The 19668-nt window shown below is 38.8% G+C and overlaps 1 protein-coding gene across 1 annotated transcript in view; it reads right to left on the reverse strand.

Moving 5' to 3' along the window:
- Positions 1–464: 464 nt before the first annotated feature.
- The window catches only part of usp10 (ubiquitin specific peptidase 10), a 73242-nt gene continuing 54038 nt past the window's right edge, over positions 465–19668 (reverse strand). Inside the window, exons 11-14 of the mRNA XM_078210596.1 lie at positions 19050–19215; positions 17788–17932; positions 12672–12737; positions 465–2366 (exon numbers count right to left, since the gene is read on the reverse strand). Coding sequence (XP_078066722.1) covers positions 2179–2366; positions 12672–12737; positions 17788–17932; positions 19050–19215 — 565 coding nt within the window. The 3' untranslated portion in view covers positions 465–2178. The remainder of the gene's footprint in view (positions 2367–12671; positions 12738–17787; positions 17933–19049; positions 19216–19668) is intronic.

Here is a 19668-nt window from a genome sequence, read left to right on the forward strand (position 1 = left end):
AGGTGCTTTGGTTTTGCCCCACAGTCAGAAAGACATGCTGGTTAGATGCATTGGCCATGCTAAATTCCCCCTCAGTGTATCCAAACAGGCGTCGGAGAGTGGCAAGTAGGGAATTTTCACAGTAACTTCTTTGCAGTGTTAATGTAAGCCTACTTGTGACTAAAATATATTTTACTTTTACTTTCTAATTTAAACCTCTGAGGAAGGAACAATTCTAATAGTCAATCTTCAGGTTTAATATTAACCACACACTTTAACCAAGAAATGGTTAAAAAAAAAGTTGTAACTGAATTTATTGTAACATTTGCAGGGTTAAATCTTCAAATAGCAAGCAACATGGAACTATTGTGCAAATATGGAACTATTTTTGCCATTATGCTGATAAATAAAGCACATTACATAAATGAGGACTTGAGTAGAATATTAAAAGAAACTCCTTGGTAAATAGATTACACATTGCAATACTTCATAGTAATAGACTTTTATTCAAGGTAGTTTTTCTGCAAGACAACAAATTAACTCAAGATCAAGTTCACAGAATCTAAAAGCAAATCATTTGGTTACCACATATGTATAGATCTTAAAAAGCTCTGAAAATATCTCACATTAAAATGTCAGCCATGTTTGGTCATTTAAGAAAGGATTTCAAGGTACTGGGGAAAGTCTTTAATTAGGGAATGCACAAGTTAGAGATAAAAAGATTGGGAAAATAAACCTTTGAATATATGAACTGAACAGATCATCAAGCAAAAATTGCAGATAGCTGTCTATCAATCCCTGGCAACCAAACATGGAAAAGGTTTTCGAAACAGAGACCAATCCCCAGCACCAGCTACCCTCCAACCCAACAGAAACCTACATCCTCAAAACCAATAACTAAAAGCATTTGTCACGGCCGAATGGCTCGAATGAAATTTCTTACGGCAGTAATACAAGGTCAGTCCATTAAAATGCAGGTGCACTTTAATTCAACGGTTAGCTCATGGAAAGCATGGCAATAATGAGGACTTCTTTTGATGAGACAATTACTAGCTTATTGGACAGGTGGTAATATTGAATTGACCCAAACAAACAACCAATTCCATTGGCATGTGAATAAGTTGGCGAGATCTATATAATGGGCTGTGAGGCAATCAATAGTGGAATGAGTTGCCAGTTAACTGCAAGTTTGTAAGAATGTTACAATTAGCAAACAAAAACATAGCATTTCTTAAAAGTACAGGAGAATTTCACAGGGAAGTGTTTTATTTTTGTTACGGCCCCACGGAGGTTGCACAAAAAAAGGCGGTTTGTCTGAATATTTTTGAATGGGTAACTATCTTAGAACTGCAGGAGGGGATTTGAAAGTTCATCAATTCCTGGTACCAATACAGGCCAAGTTTAAACAGACTTGTTCTCAAATTGGCCTTCTTTGCACCATTGCGAACGCGTGTCCAATTCAGGCCCCAAACAGTTATTTAGAGAGCTTGCAATGAATTTATTAACTGATGGGTGACGAACTCAATTTTCTATAAATATCACTAAATTGTGTACAGCTCCATTTCAACAATTAGAGAAGAGCAAAACCACAGAAAGTAAACAAAGCCAGACTGAACTGTTAATGGAATTATATCAATCATCTTTTTTTATATCAAGTTTCAATTGTGTACACAGAAGCATAATTGCAATCAGAAGTCTTAGTAACTGTATTAAGGTTACAATCACCCATCTACGTAGACTCAACATTTCAACCTCAAATGTGGATTTGCATGTTATTTTGTAACGTGCGGTTTTAAGTTTTTTTTTCATTAAGCATTTTTTTTTTTAACTGTCAGCATCCTACTGCTACTCAACACCCAGTAATCACACACGCAAGTTTTCTCATCAAAACACCAAAGCATTCAGTACTATGGAACACTTGTCCCTCCCCCAGAAATACGGGCTCATGTGTTACCTATTATCAAAAGCGAAAACGTTAGCAACTGATGTGTATGAAGTTAAATGTAATGAAAGATGTCACATATAGACATAAATCTACAAGATTTGCTGCTGGTGCACATCTCCAGGTTTTTTCCCCATTTAAACTTTAATCTGAAGTTACTGAGTGGATTTGAAAAGTTGCAATGAGGGAGGGAAGGGGTTTGTCTGACGGTTGGTGCTCTGGGAGGCAAGATGCTAGAGCAACAGAGCAGAGACAGTTCACAGCAGATCAACTCGGCGATAGTACAGGAGGTAGGCTGTACGTTCAGCAGAGGGCTTCACAACCTGGTACTGATTGATCACTTTCACTATCTGGTCATCAATGCGCAGCCAGCCATTCAGACCAATGTGGAAGACATCTGTAGTGTAATGTCCACCAGTTGCACTGTTTCCATGGTGATAGACGACTGAAAAGAGAAAACAAAACATTGTGGGGTACTGAAAATAAACATGATTTTTAAACTATTATTCTACAATCAGTAAGAGTCAATATTCTGTAGTTGACATTTTCACAATTTCACAAATACAAAATTTATACATTTTAATACAACGGATTTAGGATTCTTGAATCTTCTGCTTTTGTAATGATAAGATTACAAAAATAAGTAATGACAGCCTTTCATCCTATTTAGCCTATGCTTCCATCAAAAAATTTATGGTCCACTCCCAATTTTGGAGCAGTAACTTGCAATTTCACCTTATGTAACGCCATTTTATAAATTTGTTGTGGTAGATATGGAACTGGAGAGGTCACAATTCCAGAAATGATCAGGTATTTCAAAACAATACAAATTCAAAGAAACCATTGCCATATCTATGTTCATAATAATCCATGATTACCTGATGCTGATTTACAATCAGTGTCTCACTCCCCTTCAAATGTGACTGTATAGGCAAACTGCACAAGACTTCTCCTAAGCTTTCTTTCCTGCCTCTTGATTCTGAATACGTGTGCATGTGCACACACACGAACATGTGTCCACCCTACCCCCCTGCATTTTGGAAACCCTTAAAGGGAATGCGATATAAATTTACCACCTGGAAGTTGTCTTGGCTGACATCAATTGTTTCACTATTATTGGACCAACTTCTGACTAGCCTTGAAACAAAAGCCAACACAGCAGCGTGGCACCCTTTGAAACTATGTAATATATAGCAACAATCTTAGTAGCTGAATGGTCCTAACATGCCAATACTGTTTGGTTTCAAGTCCACCAGAAAAAACAAAATCAAAACTGTCCTGGTGAGAATAAAGAATAAAATATTATTTCTATTGAAAAGTTGGAGTATAATGTCAGCTGCATTCAGGCAACCCAGAAAATGTATTTAACTATCAATTTCTCCTATTACTAGAATATTTAAAATATAAATTTAAAACAGAAGAGGCCAACCATCTTAGGATTTTAAATCAGAAGGTAAAATTAAACGATTTGAAAGTAAATTGTTTCGAATTGAAAGTCATGCGATAACTTTCAGAAACACATTTTACTATCAGCGCAGCAGCTTTTGACAGAAGCAAAATCCTAAGCATTTTCTGATCAAATAGTTTAGATAAACACAAATCCCACTGTCTTTATCCCTGCAGAGCATGACTGATCGGCTTTTTATATAAAAATAAATAAAATCTTGTTAGTTCGTCAAGCCCAAAACATGAGCTTCAAGGTGGTGAACAAAGTGTGTGAACAGGTGAACTATATTAAAACAATTAATAAAACTAAAGTTGCATAGAAAGAACGAACACACGACACCATGTTCGGTTTACCAGCACCTATGCACCGCTCCCCCCCCCCCCAACAAAAATCGACCCCAGGTGGACAGCAGGCAGGGCAGCCACTTCACATGATTCATTTCCGAAAGCAGAAATGCCATAGTTGTGATTCATACATATACCCATTTGCTGAAAAGAGCACTATCAGTATACCAGCTGGATGCTACGATAATTATTTAATTTGACTAAATGTTCTTGTTCCCTAACATGTATTTGCAACATTAATGCACGTCATATATCAGTTAAACAGCCATAATACTGTATAAGAGGCTGTCTTAAAGTACACTGCCTTTTATCTCCGAGCAGATGTTTATATTTCAAGGAAACTGTGGTTGTGTGTTATACAGAAACATCCTAACTAAAAGGGCACAAAGTTAATCAAAGGCTCAGACATCCTTTGAAAGAATTATTTTGAGAGTAGGCCCACACCAGGTTCTTAGAAAAAATGGAAACTGCAGATTTTAGTACAGATTTGGTAGTACAGATCGATGAACAGTTTAGGAGTGATTTTTTATAGCTGGGTCAACCAACTCTGATCAGATGGCATTTGATTTAAAAAGTATTACTGGGATTAAAAGACATTTGTATAAGACAAATCTTCAGGATGTCCTAAAACACTTCAACGTATTACTTTTTGCAAAGTTGTGCAAGTATAAACATGGTAGCCAACTGGCACATGGCAAATTTCCATAAAAAAAGCATGTGATATGATCTACTAGACTATTTTTGTTGTGCCCATTGTGAACCAAACTGATGTAAAATGTGCTTTTAATTTTATTTCAAAGAAGTCCTTACCGCACAAATTAAACAGCACAACCGACCCAAGAACTAATAAAAGTATTGCATGTTCCGTTCAATTTTTTCCACCAACGCGCCAAATGAATTTTATGTGCACCAATTTCGAAGCGGTGTGGATGTGTGCCACCAGTAAAAATAAAACACTACATATTTTTAGAAAGGTACCACAGGTATGGAACGACCCCAGTCATTGGCACGGTGGCACACGCTATCCCACAAATTACCAGATTTAGTGTGTTCAATTTTTAATTTACTATGGCAGCATTTGAACTCTGTCTCTAGGTTTTAAGTTCAATGCAATAATGACTACACTACCATTTTATCGGAGAAGCATTTCTTTTTATACTGTAGCTTATATTTTAGTCATTTGACAGAAATGTCGAATTGGTAGCCATGGATCAAGACAAGGGTATTTTATTTCAATTTCACAAACTCAAATTCAAAAGAGCTAAGGAGGCTTGTATTTGGAGTTGATAGGAAACATGGAAAAGGTAACTTTATTCAGTGTGAAACTTTTCTTAACTGAAACTGCTATGAATAGTGAGGGGAATAGCTCAGTAATTACTTTACATAACAAACATAATTAAACAGAGGTAAGTGTCTCTGCGGATTTGATGGGTGGAGGTCAGAGTAAATGAACAGAATATCGAAGGAGGAAACTACATTTGGAAACTGGGGAAGAGAGCAATGTGGTGAAGGGAGAATGGAATTCCAGGAGGGAGAATGGCAAATTTGGAGGGTGAAGGTCAGAGAGAGAGAGAGAGAGATAGACTGTGTCTATGTACGCATGGTTTAAAATGTCCCACTAGATATCCTCGCAAGAACCTTTGCATAATTTTCAGATCTGGGTTAGCAATCTAGAATGTTTCCCAAACTCCCTAGATATATCCCTGTGTTTTGAATGTGTCAAATGTGTTTGGTATCAACTTTCTTTTAACAATTCTACAAAACCAGATGCAGCAGATGACTAGATGCAGTATTAACTGGTCCAAAAATCCACTCGCCAACTCTTTCAGCTTGAACACCCTCTTGCTAGACCTCTCTCTCGCTTTCTCCATTCCTGAGCCTCCCACATCGCTTCTATTCCCAACCCTCCCTCTTGCAGCCCTTCTCCCAAGCCATCGCTCAGAGCGAAGACTTTGAGCGGGAGGCAGCAACAGGGCCACAGGAAAGACAAGTGCTGACATAGCTTCGGGCTTCAGGAATGGACACAAATGAATTTTGGCTGTAAGTCCTCCTGATTAATCTAGTCAAATCTGGCTCTCATCTGTTAATTTCCTGCTATAGAGGTGTCTGCCAGTTTTGCTCGTAAGCTAGAGTGGCAGTAAACGTCATTTAATCATCAGGATGAGTGCAGCTGTAAAATGAAGTTTACGGCACTTGGACTATTCCGTACTGTGCAGATGAGCAGCTTAGATGGAGCACTGCTCATGTGTGTACATTAGTTTGGGGTTCACCTCGACTAACAGTCAAGCTACACAGATTCTCAACAGTTCTGCTGCCAGTCTGTCTATATGATTCTTTTTTAAGTTGGTTTAATGAATTTTTCAGAATTTATTGGCAGCCAGTGTGCTGGCATTATCCATGCACAAACTATTATGCATAGTAGAAGTTTGTTGGATTATCAGGTTTAAAGTCAGACATGTAATACTTTATGTTCGAGCAGTCCCACAAAGTTTGGTCAAGCTTTTTAAAAGATGAAATATGTCAAGTCTGCCAAAAACAGTTGGCCATGTCTAATATCACTGCTACATTAGACTGTAATACGCCTTCTGCTAAAAGGTGGTGGCTGGGGACATAAAATGGAAAGATAATTTGGCTGATATATTTAAAAAGAGGAAAGGATAGTTTGATGGTGTGATCAAATTTCAGCAAGTTGCACTGACAACATGGTAACATACTTCATTGACTGCCTTATGTCAGCATTTTACTTTCATGAACACCAAGGACTAAAAATGTTATCCAGCAGCGAAAGACCAAACAGACCACTGACTAACCCCAGAAGCCAACAATCCCACTTACAAAGGCATGACAATGCCATAGCAACCAGTGTCTTAAGATGACGCACTTGGAGATAGAGAGTACTGTACTAAACCAGGGAACTGTTTTTCTGTGGTTTGGAGAGTTTACAGGACATTTTATCCCTTCTTATAAAACTGCAAAAACATTGAATCAACCCCAAAAATGACATTTTTCTTAAAATTGAAAATTCAATAACATCACATTTGTGTGCCAGGAAAAGCTAAAAAATTAAGAGTTGCACAAAAATATATTTCATACGATTACTGAAAAATTATGCATATGCACTCCATCAAATATGAATTTGTAAGCAAGCTAGGTTTCGTTTGCAGTTTTCACCGAGTCACTACATGAATAGACTACTTTGAAAATACTAAAATCACAATGAACTAGCAATGAACATTTCTCTCAACACACAATATACAGCCAGAAATGTATCAAAACAATTTTTATTCACTAAATAAACTCTAAATAATTAATTTAGCGCTACAAGGGGTCATCAAATTCCACAAACCAGCCATTATACAAGGTAATGCCAAGACATTAATGAGTGCTGGGAATGATATGATTGATTCCCGATGTGCTGAATTACCGGATTTATGCCTCTGCATTGGTGCTAATGTTGGCCTTGTGACAAAGGGAAGTGGAACAAAATTATCACTATCCAGTGGCTTCAGTGTCGAAGTGATCTGCGTAAGTTTGATGAACCGTGCAATGTACTCCACTGTCTGGACTCTCACGTACAGGATGCTGACATCAAAACCTGAACAGTTGCTAGCACCTTGGAAACCACCCCCAGCAGACTCATCCAGCTAGAGGACAAAGCAGTAATACAAAGAGTCTCTCAAAGCATGGGAGATTTAACCTTGTTACGGTATAAAACAATGTTTGCTTTAATTTGTTTTAGTGCGGCAAAGTTACAAGAAAACTCCATTCTAGAAACTACTTTTAAAATGTAAATTTTTGATTTCCTTTGGCAGGTATTAAAAAAGTTAGGCAGAAAACAAATTAAACTTTTGAGTGTGCTCCAGTTTCCTGCTTGAACGTTTGAGTACAGGGGTCTGGCATTTTATTGTTCATGCAAAGTTTTCAAAGTTACAGAATGCTTTGCATATGAAAACTTGGACAAAGTGGATACCAACCATAGTTCTGTTGGATCCCCAGAATAGAGCAGCTTATCCCTATGAATGTTAGGGTTCTAGGCTCCATTTAGAACAGGAAGAAAACTTTTATGATAGCAGTCTGACCAAACATGAAGATTTTAAATTCCCTGTAACCACTTTATTTTAAAATTGGAGAAGTTGTTAGCACGGCACATGATTTTTCATTTATTTCATAATACACTCGAACATGTTTCAGATGTTTTTTATATATATATTTTAAAAAAATTTTAAGTCACAGTCTATTCTTTGTATCCAAATAAAATTTTACTTCTCGTCATCATAATCTACTATAAAGTTTGCATTCCTCTATTAGATTGTGCACAGAAAACCAAAACTTAAGTGTCTAGACGTTGGGTGTCCACCAGGGAATTTCCAGGGATCCCAAGATGTCAGTGCTACATTTAAAAAAAAAATTTGTTAGGTTACTGGATTGTTTATTTATATTAGCCAGAAATATATTTTTGCAAGGATAGAATGGCGTCCTTTTGACCAGTTAACATTCTCGTTTTTAAGGAAGTGAAGACAGGTGTTATGTCTATGTTTGAAGAAAGATCCCAGAGTAGCAAAATTTGCACTTGGCCCACTTGTATGAAAAAGTTTGAAATGTCATTGTTGTAGGAAGCAAAATGGTACAGGGTAAATAAAACCTACTTGAAGTTACGGCACTGCAGGTTCTAAAGTATTGTTTGTTTTTTTAAAAATGCGCAGTATGCTAAAGACATTTGTTTCTGGTACTTATGTTAACACATCCTCCCATTGAAGATAACGAAACATTAGAGCAAATTAAGGTCCCAGCAGTCAGAGGTCTAATGGTAAATACCATATGTATTTCACCCCGTCAAGTAAACATGTCGTCCCTCGGCTATAGATGGAGTCATGGTCACATTTGCTTATTTACCTCAGGTGAAACTCAAATGTCCATTACAGGAATAATGCGGTAAAAGTTATAACAAACCAAACAGTTTAAATACTTTTAAAACAGCAATTGCTTAGCAATAACCTACTCACTGACGCTCAGTTTGGGTTTCGCCAGGGTCACTCAACTCCTGACCTCATTACAGCCTTGGTTCAAACATGGACAAAAGAGCTGAATTCCAGTGGTTAGAGTGACTGCCCTTGACATCCAGGCAGCATTTGACCGAGTGTTGCATCAGGGAGCCCCAGCAAAACTGAAGCCAATGGGAGTCGGGGGAAATCCTACACTGGTTGGAGTCATACCTGGCACAAAGGAAGATGGTTGTGGCGGTTAGAGGTCAATCTCAGCTCCAGGACATCATTGCAGGAGTTCCTCTGGGTAGTGTCCTAGACCCAACCATCTTCAGCTGCATAGTTAATGATCTACCCTCCACCAGGTCAGAAATGGGAATGTTCACTAATGATGGCACAATGTTCAGCACCATTCATGACTTCTCAGATACCTGCAGCAGTCCATGCCCAAATGCAGCAAGACCTGGACTTGGGCTGACAAGTGACGAGTAACATTTGTGCCATACAACCATCTCCAACAAAAGAGAATCTACCCATTGCATTCAAAGGCATCATCATTGCTGAATCCTCACCATCAACACCTGAGGTTACCAATTACTAAAATTGCACTGGACTCGCCAAATAAATACTGTGGCTACAAGAACAGGTCAGAGGCTCTTTCCCTCCTTCCACTATCGAGCACTAGCACCTTGAAGATGCACTGCAGGAACTCACCAAGGCTCCTTATGCAATACCTTCCAAACCCACGACTGCTACCATCTATAAGGACAAGGGCAGCAGATAAGTTGGGAATATCACCACCTGGAAGTTCCCCTTCAACTCACACAATCCTAACTTAGAAACATATTGTTGTCCCTTCGTTGGTCACTGGGTCAAAATTGTCAGAATTCCCTCCCAAACAGCACTGTGGGTGTGCCTACACATCAGCGACTGCAGCAGTTCAAGGAGGCAGAGTTCACAAGCACTTTCGAGGGCAACTAGTGGTGAACAATACCAGCTGGCCTCGCCAGCCGAAAATTAATATTTATAAAAAGTTATGTTACATTTCAAAAATAGGGACGGTAAAAGGATAACAAGCTCGTGGTTTATTTTTCTTAGCTCCAATGGGTTGAGAATGAAGTCTTCATTAGAATAGCTAGTGACATTTATTTCAGCCTCAGTGGAGTATCAGATGGATTGCAAGCCAAGAACTAAAGAAAATAATTAGCAATGGGACAAGAAAAAAAAAAGAAAATTAAATTATGCAACACAATACTGACTGATTTGGTAACATACTTTCTATGCCAGTGCACACTTTTTAAAAAAAAAAAAAGATCCTCAAATGTATACCCACCTATTAGATGTTAACTTTGAATGGGTGTTTCAATACTTATTCAAATCCCAATGGTATGTCAGCCATTTCCTCAGCTCACCCTAAGAGTACCTACCAGACTCAGCTGTTTGCAGTTAACTGTGTCTATCAGCACTAGATCCATAAGTAGAATGTGAAAGCTTCAAAACAGCTTGCACATTAACCTTAAATGAATACTATTTTTATGCTGATGCTGAGTACAACCTAGCACACAGAATAAATGAAGTTTTAATCCCTTTGATCTGTACCCAGGTTATTTTTGGAATGGTCTAGTTTTCTAAAATATATTAATCTCTTCCTCTAGCAAAACCACTTTTCTTTGAAGGGCAAAAAAATTTCCCCTGCTCACATACTTAATCATTCATTTAATTTCCCATTAAACCATCCCTCAAACTTTTTATTATTCCCGTTTCATGTAAAAAAAGGTAATTAAATTGTACTCAACATGGAAATATTTAATCCATCTAGACTAATGATGAGTGTGGAATGGGTTTCAACATGAGTCAAACCATAAGCCTCATTCAGATAACCTTCAAAGACTACAAAGGTGCTTGATTAGGGAGGTTGAAACCAATTCAACACACTTAGTATTTCCGAAATTGTGGTTAATGCTACACATTAGTTGGATGCGCTTGATACTGATACAAGGTACAAAAAGTGGGAACAATCAATTCTTCAGCATATATGTCCTTCACTGATGAAAAAGTGGTAAAACATAGCTATGAAGCACAAGAACCTTAATTTTTATTTTGACTCAAAAAATGAACAAATATGATTGCAATATTCTATTGCAAATATTTAAATTCATAATTAAAGAGGATCATTAACTCCATTAGAGATGCAAGTTATTCACATGGGTCCCAGAATTCAAGTGTTTTGAAGGGAATAAAAACAGCAGATTTACATTTCTGTTTGGGAGCATCCAGAGTGTACCACGTTGCTTTGGAGGAGGGCTGTGGAGGTTGGGGAGGTTTAATTTGTCTGTGTGTTCCTGCTTCCAGAAACAGCATTCAACTTGGTTGCAGCTTAGAGGCAAGAGTGAGAAAAATCAGCCAGGGGCTGAAAAAAAACAGCTGTGGGGCCACATTGGCAGAAAGCAATCTGTGCCATCCAAAGCCAGGACAAGGTGTAGAGAGGCCATTGGGAATCAGGGTTGCTCCTGATTTTTAAAAATCACTCAGCACAAATGTACTTAAGCCCAAGCTGAACTGAGGTGTTCCTAGTGGGGTTTTGAAGTTGAGGGTAGCTTATCCAAAAACAAATGGAAGGATTCCCATATGAAATCTCATACCTTGGTGAATAGCTGAAATACTTAGGAGGGATGCAAGTGAATTCTAGAAAACTTTGTTCCAAAAGGAAAAGACTGGATTTATACTCAAGTCTTGACAAGTCTCAAGTTAGCCATGCTTGCTTTGTTTAATTGCTTTTATATAAAGGTATGCATGTTTAAAAACATGAAATCATATGGTGCTATTTCTTTCATGTTAATTACTGGGTGTTTGAATTTCTCTTTAAATGCCAATGATCTCTATAGAGATTTTAATTGAGGATACACGAGCTATTACTACAATGGCTATAAACAACCTGTTCCTCACAAAATGCTGACAAATTAATTTCCTGGGAGGCTAACATGAACATCTACAGTCATAAGGACTGAATTAACTGAATCTAACAAGTAGGATGGAACATAACAGAAACATTAAGCCAGCTCTTCAGTACAAGGGCACTAATTTCAAATTATTGCACTTTGCAAACAATTGGTAGATGATCGAAGTGTAAATTTAAACACATCAATACTCTCTGCGAATGTATTTAGCTTATTCGGAATGAGCGCAGCTGCATTTGAATCTTCCACGGTCAAACCAACTCAAAGGAAACAAGATGAACAGATAAAAATTTTCAACAAGATTCTCTAGACAAACACTGCTGGTGGGGAGCAAAGCATCAACATTTACCCTCTTTAAACTCATGCTTGTGCATAGAACTCTGCATCTGGTCAGCCAAGGGTTAGTATTAAGCAGCAAGTATTCATTACTCCTGGAACGAACTCAGATTTTGAAGTAGCCGTCCCTTTTGCATACAAAATATAGGGCTCGACTTTGGTTTAAAACTTTATGCTATATTGAGCTCCAGCCTGGTCTTCCAGGCTTGCATCGGGTGCTTAGGATCTTCATAACAGCGCTCCTGTGCAAATACCTCTATCAAAATCAATTTGTCCATTTCAAATTTCAAATAAGCATACTATATGCTTCTCACAAAAAGTAGGCTGAAAGTGGTTTTCTTCTCCAGGGGTAAGAAATTCATTCTTACTCACTGCGTACATTGCATTCTCATAACTTTCTTCAGAACTATAACTTAACTAAATGTACACTCGATGAGCCTTCAGGCTATTAAAATGTTCACGCCCTTTGGGGGGGAAAATTCAATCATTATTCCTTTGATTTAAACAGTAACTTCTCCCACATGTACACATGGGGATTTGGCAACAACAAAGCATCAAGCAACACTGAATTTAGCAGTGCTGCAAAGTCTGCAGAAATTTAATTCCCAAAGAGCACGCTTTTTAACATTTCAGTACTTTTCGCATTGATGGTTAAACATCAAGAGTTTTTAATCTCTTACATACCTGCAAAGAGCCTATAGGTTCGTTGGACTTTGAAAATCTTACCCTTCACACCAGGAGAAAGGAGATCTAAAAGAAAAGCAATAGTTTCAGTAAAATGTCAGCTTATTTTGTTATAGTCAGGTTTCAACACAATACAGGGACTATGTGGGAAAAGTCAGCAGTGAGGAGATAGTTGTGGAGCAGGCTTACATAATAAGAGTAGATTCAGCTGAATACACATCAAAACTCAATGTATGTATCAGATTCGGTCTTGAAAGCTCAGTACCCTGCATTAAGGTATCGCTGCAAATTATAAACATGCAGTTAGCATCAGAACAAAAGGAAAATGAAGGAGCTGCTGTGTCTTACCTCAATGGAATATCTTTTAGCAATTTGCAGTACACCAAAACTAACCTGTCATTACTCCCCAAGTTAATAATGCATTTTGTTTACTATAAACATTTTGTTTATAGAAAACTTAGACATTTGAAAAAACAAGAAACTGAGCCATAAATTTCTTTTAGTCAGTGTATCAGGAGCGTATTACAAAAACATATTAAAGGCACAACGGTAATGTATTATAAATGTGAAGTGCTGAATTTTATGTGTCCCATGTTTGATTTGAACCAAGATTTGCCATATAAAATTTAAATAAAAGTTAAACGGCTCCAAGAAATAGTTGAATGAATGTTTTCTCAAAAGGGAAGGAAGGGATCTTCTCGGAGTCTGTGCACTAACTAGGATAGTGCTTTTTTTCAACTGCTTCACACACACATACATAAAATGACTACAGAACTTGCTGTCCCTCGCCCAAGATGACTGCCTGCTTCAAATCTACTTCATGCAAACAACTTATCGCTTCCCTATTTGGGCTCGTACTGAGCACAAAAGAAAATGGTTGTGGTTGTTGGAGGTCAAATATCTCAACCCCAGGGCAGTTCCTCTGGGTACCTGCAGGCCTAACCATCTTCAGCTGCTTCAATGTTTCCCCCTCCATCATAAGGTCAGATGTGGAGATGTCTGCTGACAATTGCAGTTCCACACCATACTGAAGCAGTCCACCTCTACATGCAGCAACATCTGGACAAAATTTAGGCTTGGGCTGATAAGTGGCGAGTAACTCACCTCCTGACTCCCCAAAGTCTGTCCACCATCTACAAGGCACAAGTCAGAGATGTGATGGAATACTCCCCACTTTGCCTGGACGAGTGCAACTCCAACAACACAAGTGCAACACCATTCACACAAAACACTCTTGGCAACACAACCATCAGCTTAATTATTCACTCCCTCCACAACCAGCACACCATGGCTGCAATGTGTGCCATCTACAAGGTGTATTGCAGTAACTCACCAAGCCTCCTTCGACAACACCTTCCAAATGCTCAATCTCTACAACCTCAAAGGACAAGGGCAGCAGACACTTCAGAACAGCACATGCAAGCTCCATTCCAAGCCTCATGCCATCCTGACTTGAACCTGTATTGCCATTTCTTCACTATTGCTTTGTCCAAAATGTGGAAATCCTTTCCTAATAGCTGGACTGTGGTGGATCAAGAAGGCAACTCAAATCACTTCAAGGGAAATTACGGGTAGGCAAAAAAAAAATGCTGAACTTGTCAGTGAAGCTCAAATCCCATAATTAAAAAAAAAATCAAACTGCACCAAAACAAGACAGTCCCACTAAAAATATTTGATTGTGGTGAGCAGAGCTTTTATTGATGTTATTTTAAAATTGCATTATAAACAATGCCGCTGCCACCTTGTAGAAAAAGCTGACTGCATGATTAGATTGATAACACAATTCAGAATTCAAAGAACAAAGAACAATACAGCACAGGAACAGGCCCTTCGGCCCTCCAAGCCCGCGCCGCTCCCCGGTCCAGGATTGAATCCTGAATCCAGGATCCCCGCCCAATTTTCCAGCCTATCTACATACCAATATCCTATCCACCGAGCTGTCCCTCACAGCTACGATGCTTTGTTCATTACAACCTATTAACTCACCCCCACCCCCCTATTCCAGACCATGTGATCCCCAGGGAGAGGCGAAAACCCAGAGTGAAAAACCCCAGGGCCAATATGGGGAAAAAAAAAATCTGGGAAATTCCTCTCCGACCCCCTGAGGCGATCGAAACGAGTCCAGGAGATCACAATGGCCCTGATCGGAAAATGCTTCCCAACCCTAGTCATTTCCACTTCCATGAACACCATATGAATTCCCTGCCCCTGAGACAGGTTCCCAACTATCCGCAGTCTCGCTCTGTACTGGCACCAGCAAGATGATCATAGAATGAAGCCTTGAAATGAGAAACAAGGAACAATTAGCCCGCGCCGCTCCCTGGTCCAAACTAGACCACTCTTTTGTATCCCTCCATTCCCACTCCGGTCATATAGCTGTCTAGATAAGTCTTAAACGTTCCCAGTGTGTCCGCCTCCACCACCTTGCCCGGCAACACATTCCAGGCCCCCACGACCCTCTGTGTGAAATATTCAAATATTACAATTCACTGAATCGTCACAGCTCAGGAGAGGCTATTTGGCCCATTGTGTCTGCACTAGCTCTCTGAATGAGCAATTCATCTAGTGCCATTCCTCCACCTTCTCCCTGTAACTTTTTCAGATAACATCCAATTCCTTTTTGAAAGCCTCGATTGAAACTCTCAGGCAGTGCATATTGTGACTTGGCTGTTATGTTATCTATTTGTGCTCAGTTGCTATTCAATTTGATGCTGTCGCTGTGGATCTATGTGGTATATTTAGTTTGCCCCTGCGATTCTTGTCATCAGGTCCACGTCTTGTTGGTTCTAATAAAGCTCTGAATGCCACTCCTCAAGATGCTGGAGTGTTAACACAAACCAGTTCCATTTAAAGTTAACAGTAAAAAGAATAAATGCTCTAATTGGTACTTTGAAATAATATATTGCCTTAAATTCTAATATGGGAAAACTATCTATTGGAACTTACATCACTGATAAAATAACAGAACAAAAATTTAAGCAATTTATAAAGGAAACTCATGAGTACTTTCATTTTGGAACAAACTATTCTTGCCCTCCATCTGAGTGTCAAAACATACTGAGCTACTGTTTGTAGGGCAATGTCAGGGATCATGTCTTTTATATTTTAATTTGTGTCCCCGTTCATATTTTGTTTGATTTCAGTGTAATACATGCAGTGGTACATAGAGCAAGCCCAGACAGCCAGGCCTCACCAGAGGGAAGAAAAGGGTTAACACAGACAGCTAGAGGCACGCTCTGCCAACTGATAATGATTAACATATGCTATCAACTTCTAACAATAGTAACGTGCAGGAGATCTTTCTAAGTTATCATAACAATGGGAGAACCGGCATTGAGACAGCCAGGCTCCATACAGTCTAGGGAGGTCATGGTCTTCTGGAAAACATGATTACCTAGCAGAGGCGGGGAGCAATTAACACATCATTGTAGATCGGTTGGTCAAACACAATGCTTTGACATTATAATCGGGTGAAAGGGAGATGTCCGGAGAAATGATTAGCAATGATGTACTGAACAATGTATTTGCATGATGAGATTAAAAGAACCATCTTGTATCCAACTTGAGAATTAATATGATAATGTAAAACTTTGCGACATGGAAAAATAGGTTGTATGAATCTGCGATGGGCAGGGAGAACTCGCAGGCAACCTGGGATTTCAGGCCCGAGTTCATCTCCCTCATGCATGTGGAATAAAAACATTTCTTGAAGTTCAGCACGGTCTCCAAGGCTCAACTCGTTTTATTTTCCTCTTGCAGCTAGTATTTTGTGCATATGTAATTCTCTACATTCTGATTAATCATTGTAAAATGGATTACTAATAGATTTTCAAAGTAAGGAGATCCAGAATTTGCCAACTCTCTTCAACGAGAACCAATTCAATGCTTCAGATAATTCTGATCAATGTCAGCTGTGGCTCGGTGATAGCACGCTTCCCTGAGTCAGAACGAGGTCGTTTCAACTCCCAATCCCAAGCCTTGAGCACAAAATCAAGACTGACTCTTCAAGCAGGGTGTGCCACACACTGATGGAGGTGCTGTCTTTCAAGTGAGATGTTAAACCAATGCTGTCAGCCCCACAATCATAAAAGATTGTGATACTATTCAAAACAGCTAAATGACCTTGCCATTATGTATCCCTCCAATGGCACAAGGAATAATCTGGTCTCTTACCTCATGACTATTTGTGGGAGCTTGCTTTGAGTAAATTGGCTGTTGTGTTTCCTACATGAGTGACAAAACTTCAAGAATACTTAATTGGTTGCAAAACACTATGGGATGTCCCAGGGTCATAGAAGATACTATATAAAATGCAAATATTTTACCTATTCCTACCCAATTTGTTCACATAATTAGAAACAAGTTTTAAAAAATCATTTTTCTGCTAACTTCTCTGAACACTACTTCCCAGTTATTCCCAATTAACTGACTGTCTTTACTAACAGTGGCTTGTCTGTACCTTAAAATATTTCCACTGACATTTCAGATTATTTCTCACTGGATTTCTCCACTGACATGATTGGCACTGAATTGGGGAATTCTTTCATTTACATTGGTTTGTAATGCTGCTTTTCTTCCCATACAGTTCCTTCCTAGACCCTTTGGTCAGGTGTCTGCAGAGGTGAAGAATGAAGGTGATCATATCTGATATCTAGCGACTTTTAAAGCAGAAGTGAAGAAAGGTGCAAGTGATCGGGGTGATGGATGGTCCCCCAATTGACAGCATGTTGTTTTCTGGTCCTATATTTTCCTATTCTTATTTACAACAGGCAGCATTCAAATCTAAGCTTATGTTGTGCACTCTGAACTAAATTCGGCCACAGCTAAGTGCCAAATAGAAACCAAACACTTCAAGAACAAAATAAATTAAGGCAGGGATCACCTCAGGCCACGATCACATACTCAGAGCAACACTGGCGAAGCCTTACATCTGTCTATCCTCCTCCGGAGTTGTGTGGTATTGGGGAATCAAAACAGGGAAATGGCGGAGGCATGGGGATACTGCTGCATTTGATAAATGGCTGCATCACATCAGACTTCAGCAAACAAAGGCTAAAAAGTACAGCATGCCGTACAACAATCAATTCACTATTATGCACAAATAAGCTACACTAACCTTTGCTTATTTCAAGGTCAATGGGGTAATCAATATTCTTGATCAGTTTCTGGCATCCTCCAGTCTTTTCATAAATGAAGCGTTTAAGATGCAAAACAAGAACAGGAGGCAGTTCTTCTAAGGTAACACGGCGACAAATCTCAACCTGAAACAGTGAGTGGAAATGAATTTCAAGTCTTCCAGCATGAGAATATTTAATGGCTTCATGGGCAAATTAGCCATGTGTCACTTTGGAAAAAAACAATCTGCTAAATACTAAAATCATACAATACTTCTTAAATCATGAAACTAGATCAATTAATTTTCCTTACTGCAGGATTTACTTAATTCCAAGATTTTATAGCAACCGGTAAAATTTGTCCTTCTCCAAATATTTTCTAACACTTTTACTTATTTAAAACGCCGATTGAACAATTTGTCTTCAGCCAGAAATTGTACACAATTCCAAGGCATCTCCATTGTCTCTCGATTACTTAGAACTCTTCCAACTAAACCTCGCTTTTCAGCCTTTGGCCAAGACCAAGCCCAAGATGGGGTGCAATGCTTCATCCTGTCAGCTTAGATCTTGTTCGTCTCTCTTATGGGGACCATGAATTGAAGTTAGGTTTTTGGAGCAAGCAAGGAATGGATTTCGGTTTGCCTGGTCCCCCATTCTGAGCATTGGCTTTGTAACTTTAAGGGTGGAGTAAAAAATGTTTTAAAAATAATCAAGGGATTCTGCCAAAAAAATTATAAATAACCCAAAGGTAAATCAACAAAGCTGTTATCACAACTATTCCCAATATTCAATCTCAAATGGCAGTGTCAGAAATATGACAGTAGAATGGTATCCTTTGGGTCAGGATAGTGTTATAGTTCACAACACAGATGATTATATGTTGAGGCATAATATGCAAAATTATAAATGCTGGCCAAGCCAGCGACGCCCACATTCCATGAATGAATTTTGAAAGAACAGACCAAATCTGTGGCAACAAAAATCCAAATATTTTAGTTTCATATTAAAATGAATATATTTACTTGATGAGCATTTTAAATGCCACCATAAGCTACAGAGAAGGCATATACACAGGCTATTCATTCTGCAAAACAATTGCTTGTATTCTAACTTCTACAAACCAGGATAAGAATCAAAATGTTTGTCAACTAACAGCACATACAAGTAGAACTCTTTAAAAAAATGCAGCTTGAAATTAAATGGATTTTATTTATTGAGTGATCCCCATTTATATTTGGAATTCATTGTAATTAGAAACACGTACCTCCTGCTTAGTTTTAGTGGTATATCCCTGGACAGACTCCCGGGCCACCAAGCTTTCCAGAGCATCCTGCACTGTGCGGATCTTTTCAGACTGTATATCAAGCTGCAGCGAGAAGAACAGCTGGAGAGTAGCAGATTCCTTAGAGCTTTGCTGGTAAACCACGGACCTGGAGGCAATGTAAAAAGTGGGCATGATTTGAAAGCTCTAGATATTGATGTAATGTACATAATTAGCAGCTTTGCAATAAGGCTAAATATCTTGTAGAAAACAAGGGAATACCTAACTTGTAAAGCTGTGTTCCAAACATGGTAATGGAATTTATAACACACACACCTAACAAGCTCTTTGGAGGGATAAATTTGCTACACCATGTAGAATCATAAAGTGTCTGCGTCAGTTCTTAGAAAGTTACCAATTAGTCCCGCTCCACTGTTCATTCCCCATAGCCTTGAAATTTTCTCCCTCTTGCTGTGCAGCACATTTCAGTCCACTAGTTGGCTCTGTAGCTCAAAAGTAGAACACAGTTTATAGAATCAGAGGTTCACAACATGGAAACAGGCCCTTTGGCCCAACCTGTCCATGCGCCCAGTTTTTAACCACTAAGTTAGTCCCAATTGCC

The sequence above is a fragment of the Mustelus asterias genome, chromosome 4 (assembly GCF_964213995.1).
Source record: "Mustelus asterias chromosome 4, sMusAst1.hap1.1, whole genome shotgun sequence".
In the NCBI taxonomy this organism is placed as follows: domain Eukaryota; kingdom Metazoa; phylum Chordata; class Chondrichthyes; order Carcharhiniformes; family Triakidae; genus Mustelus; species Mustelus asterias.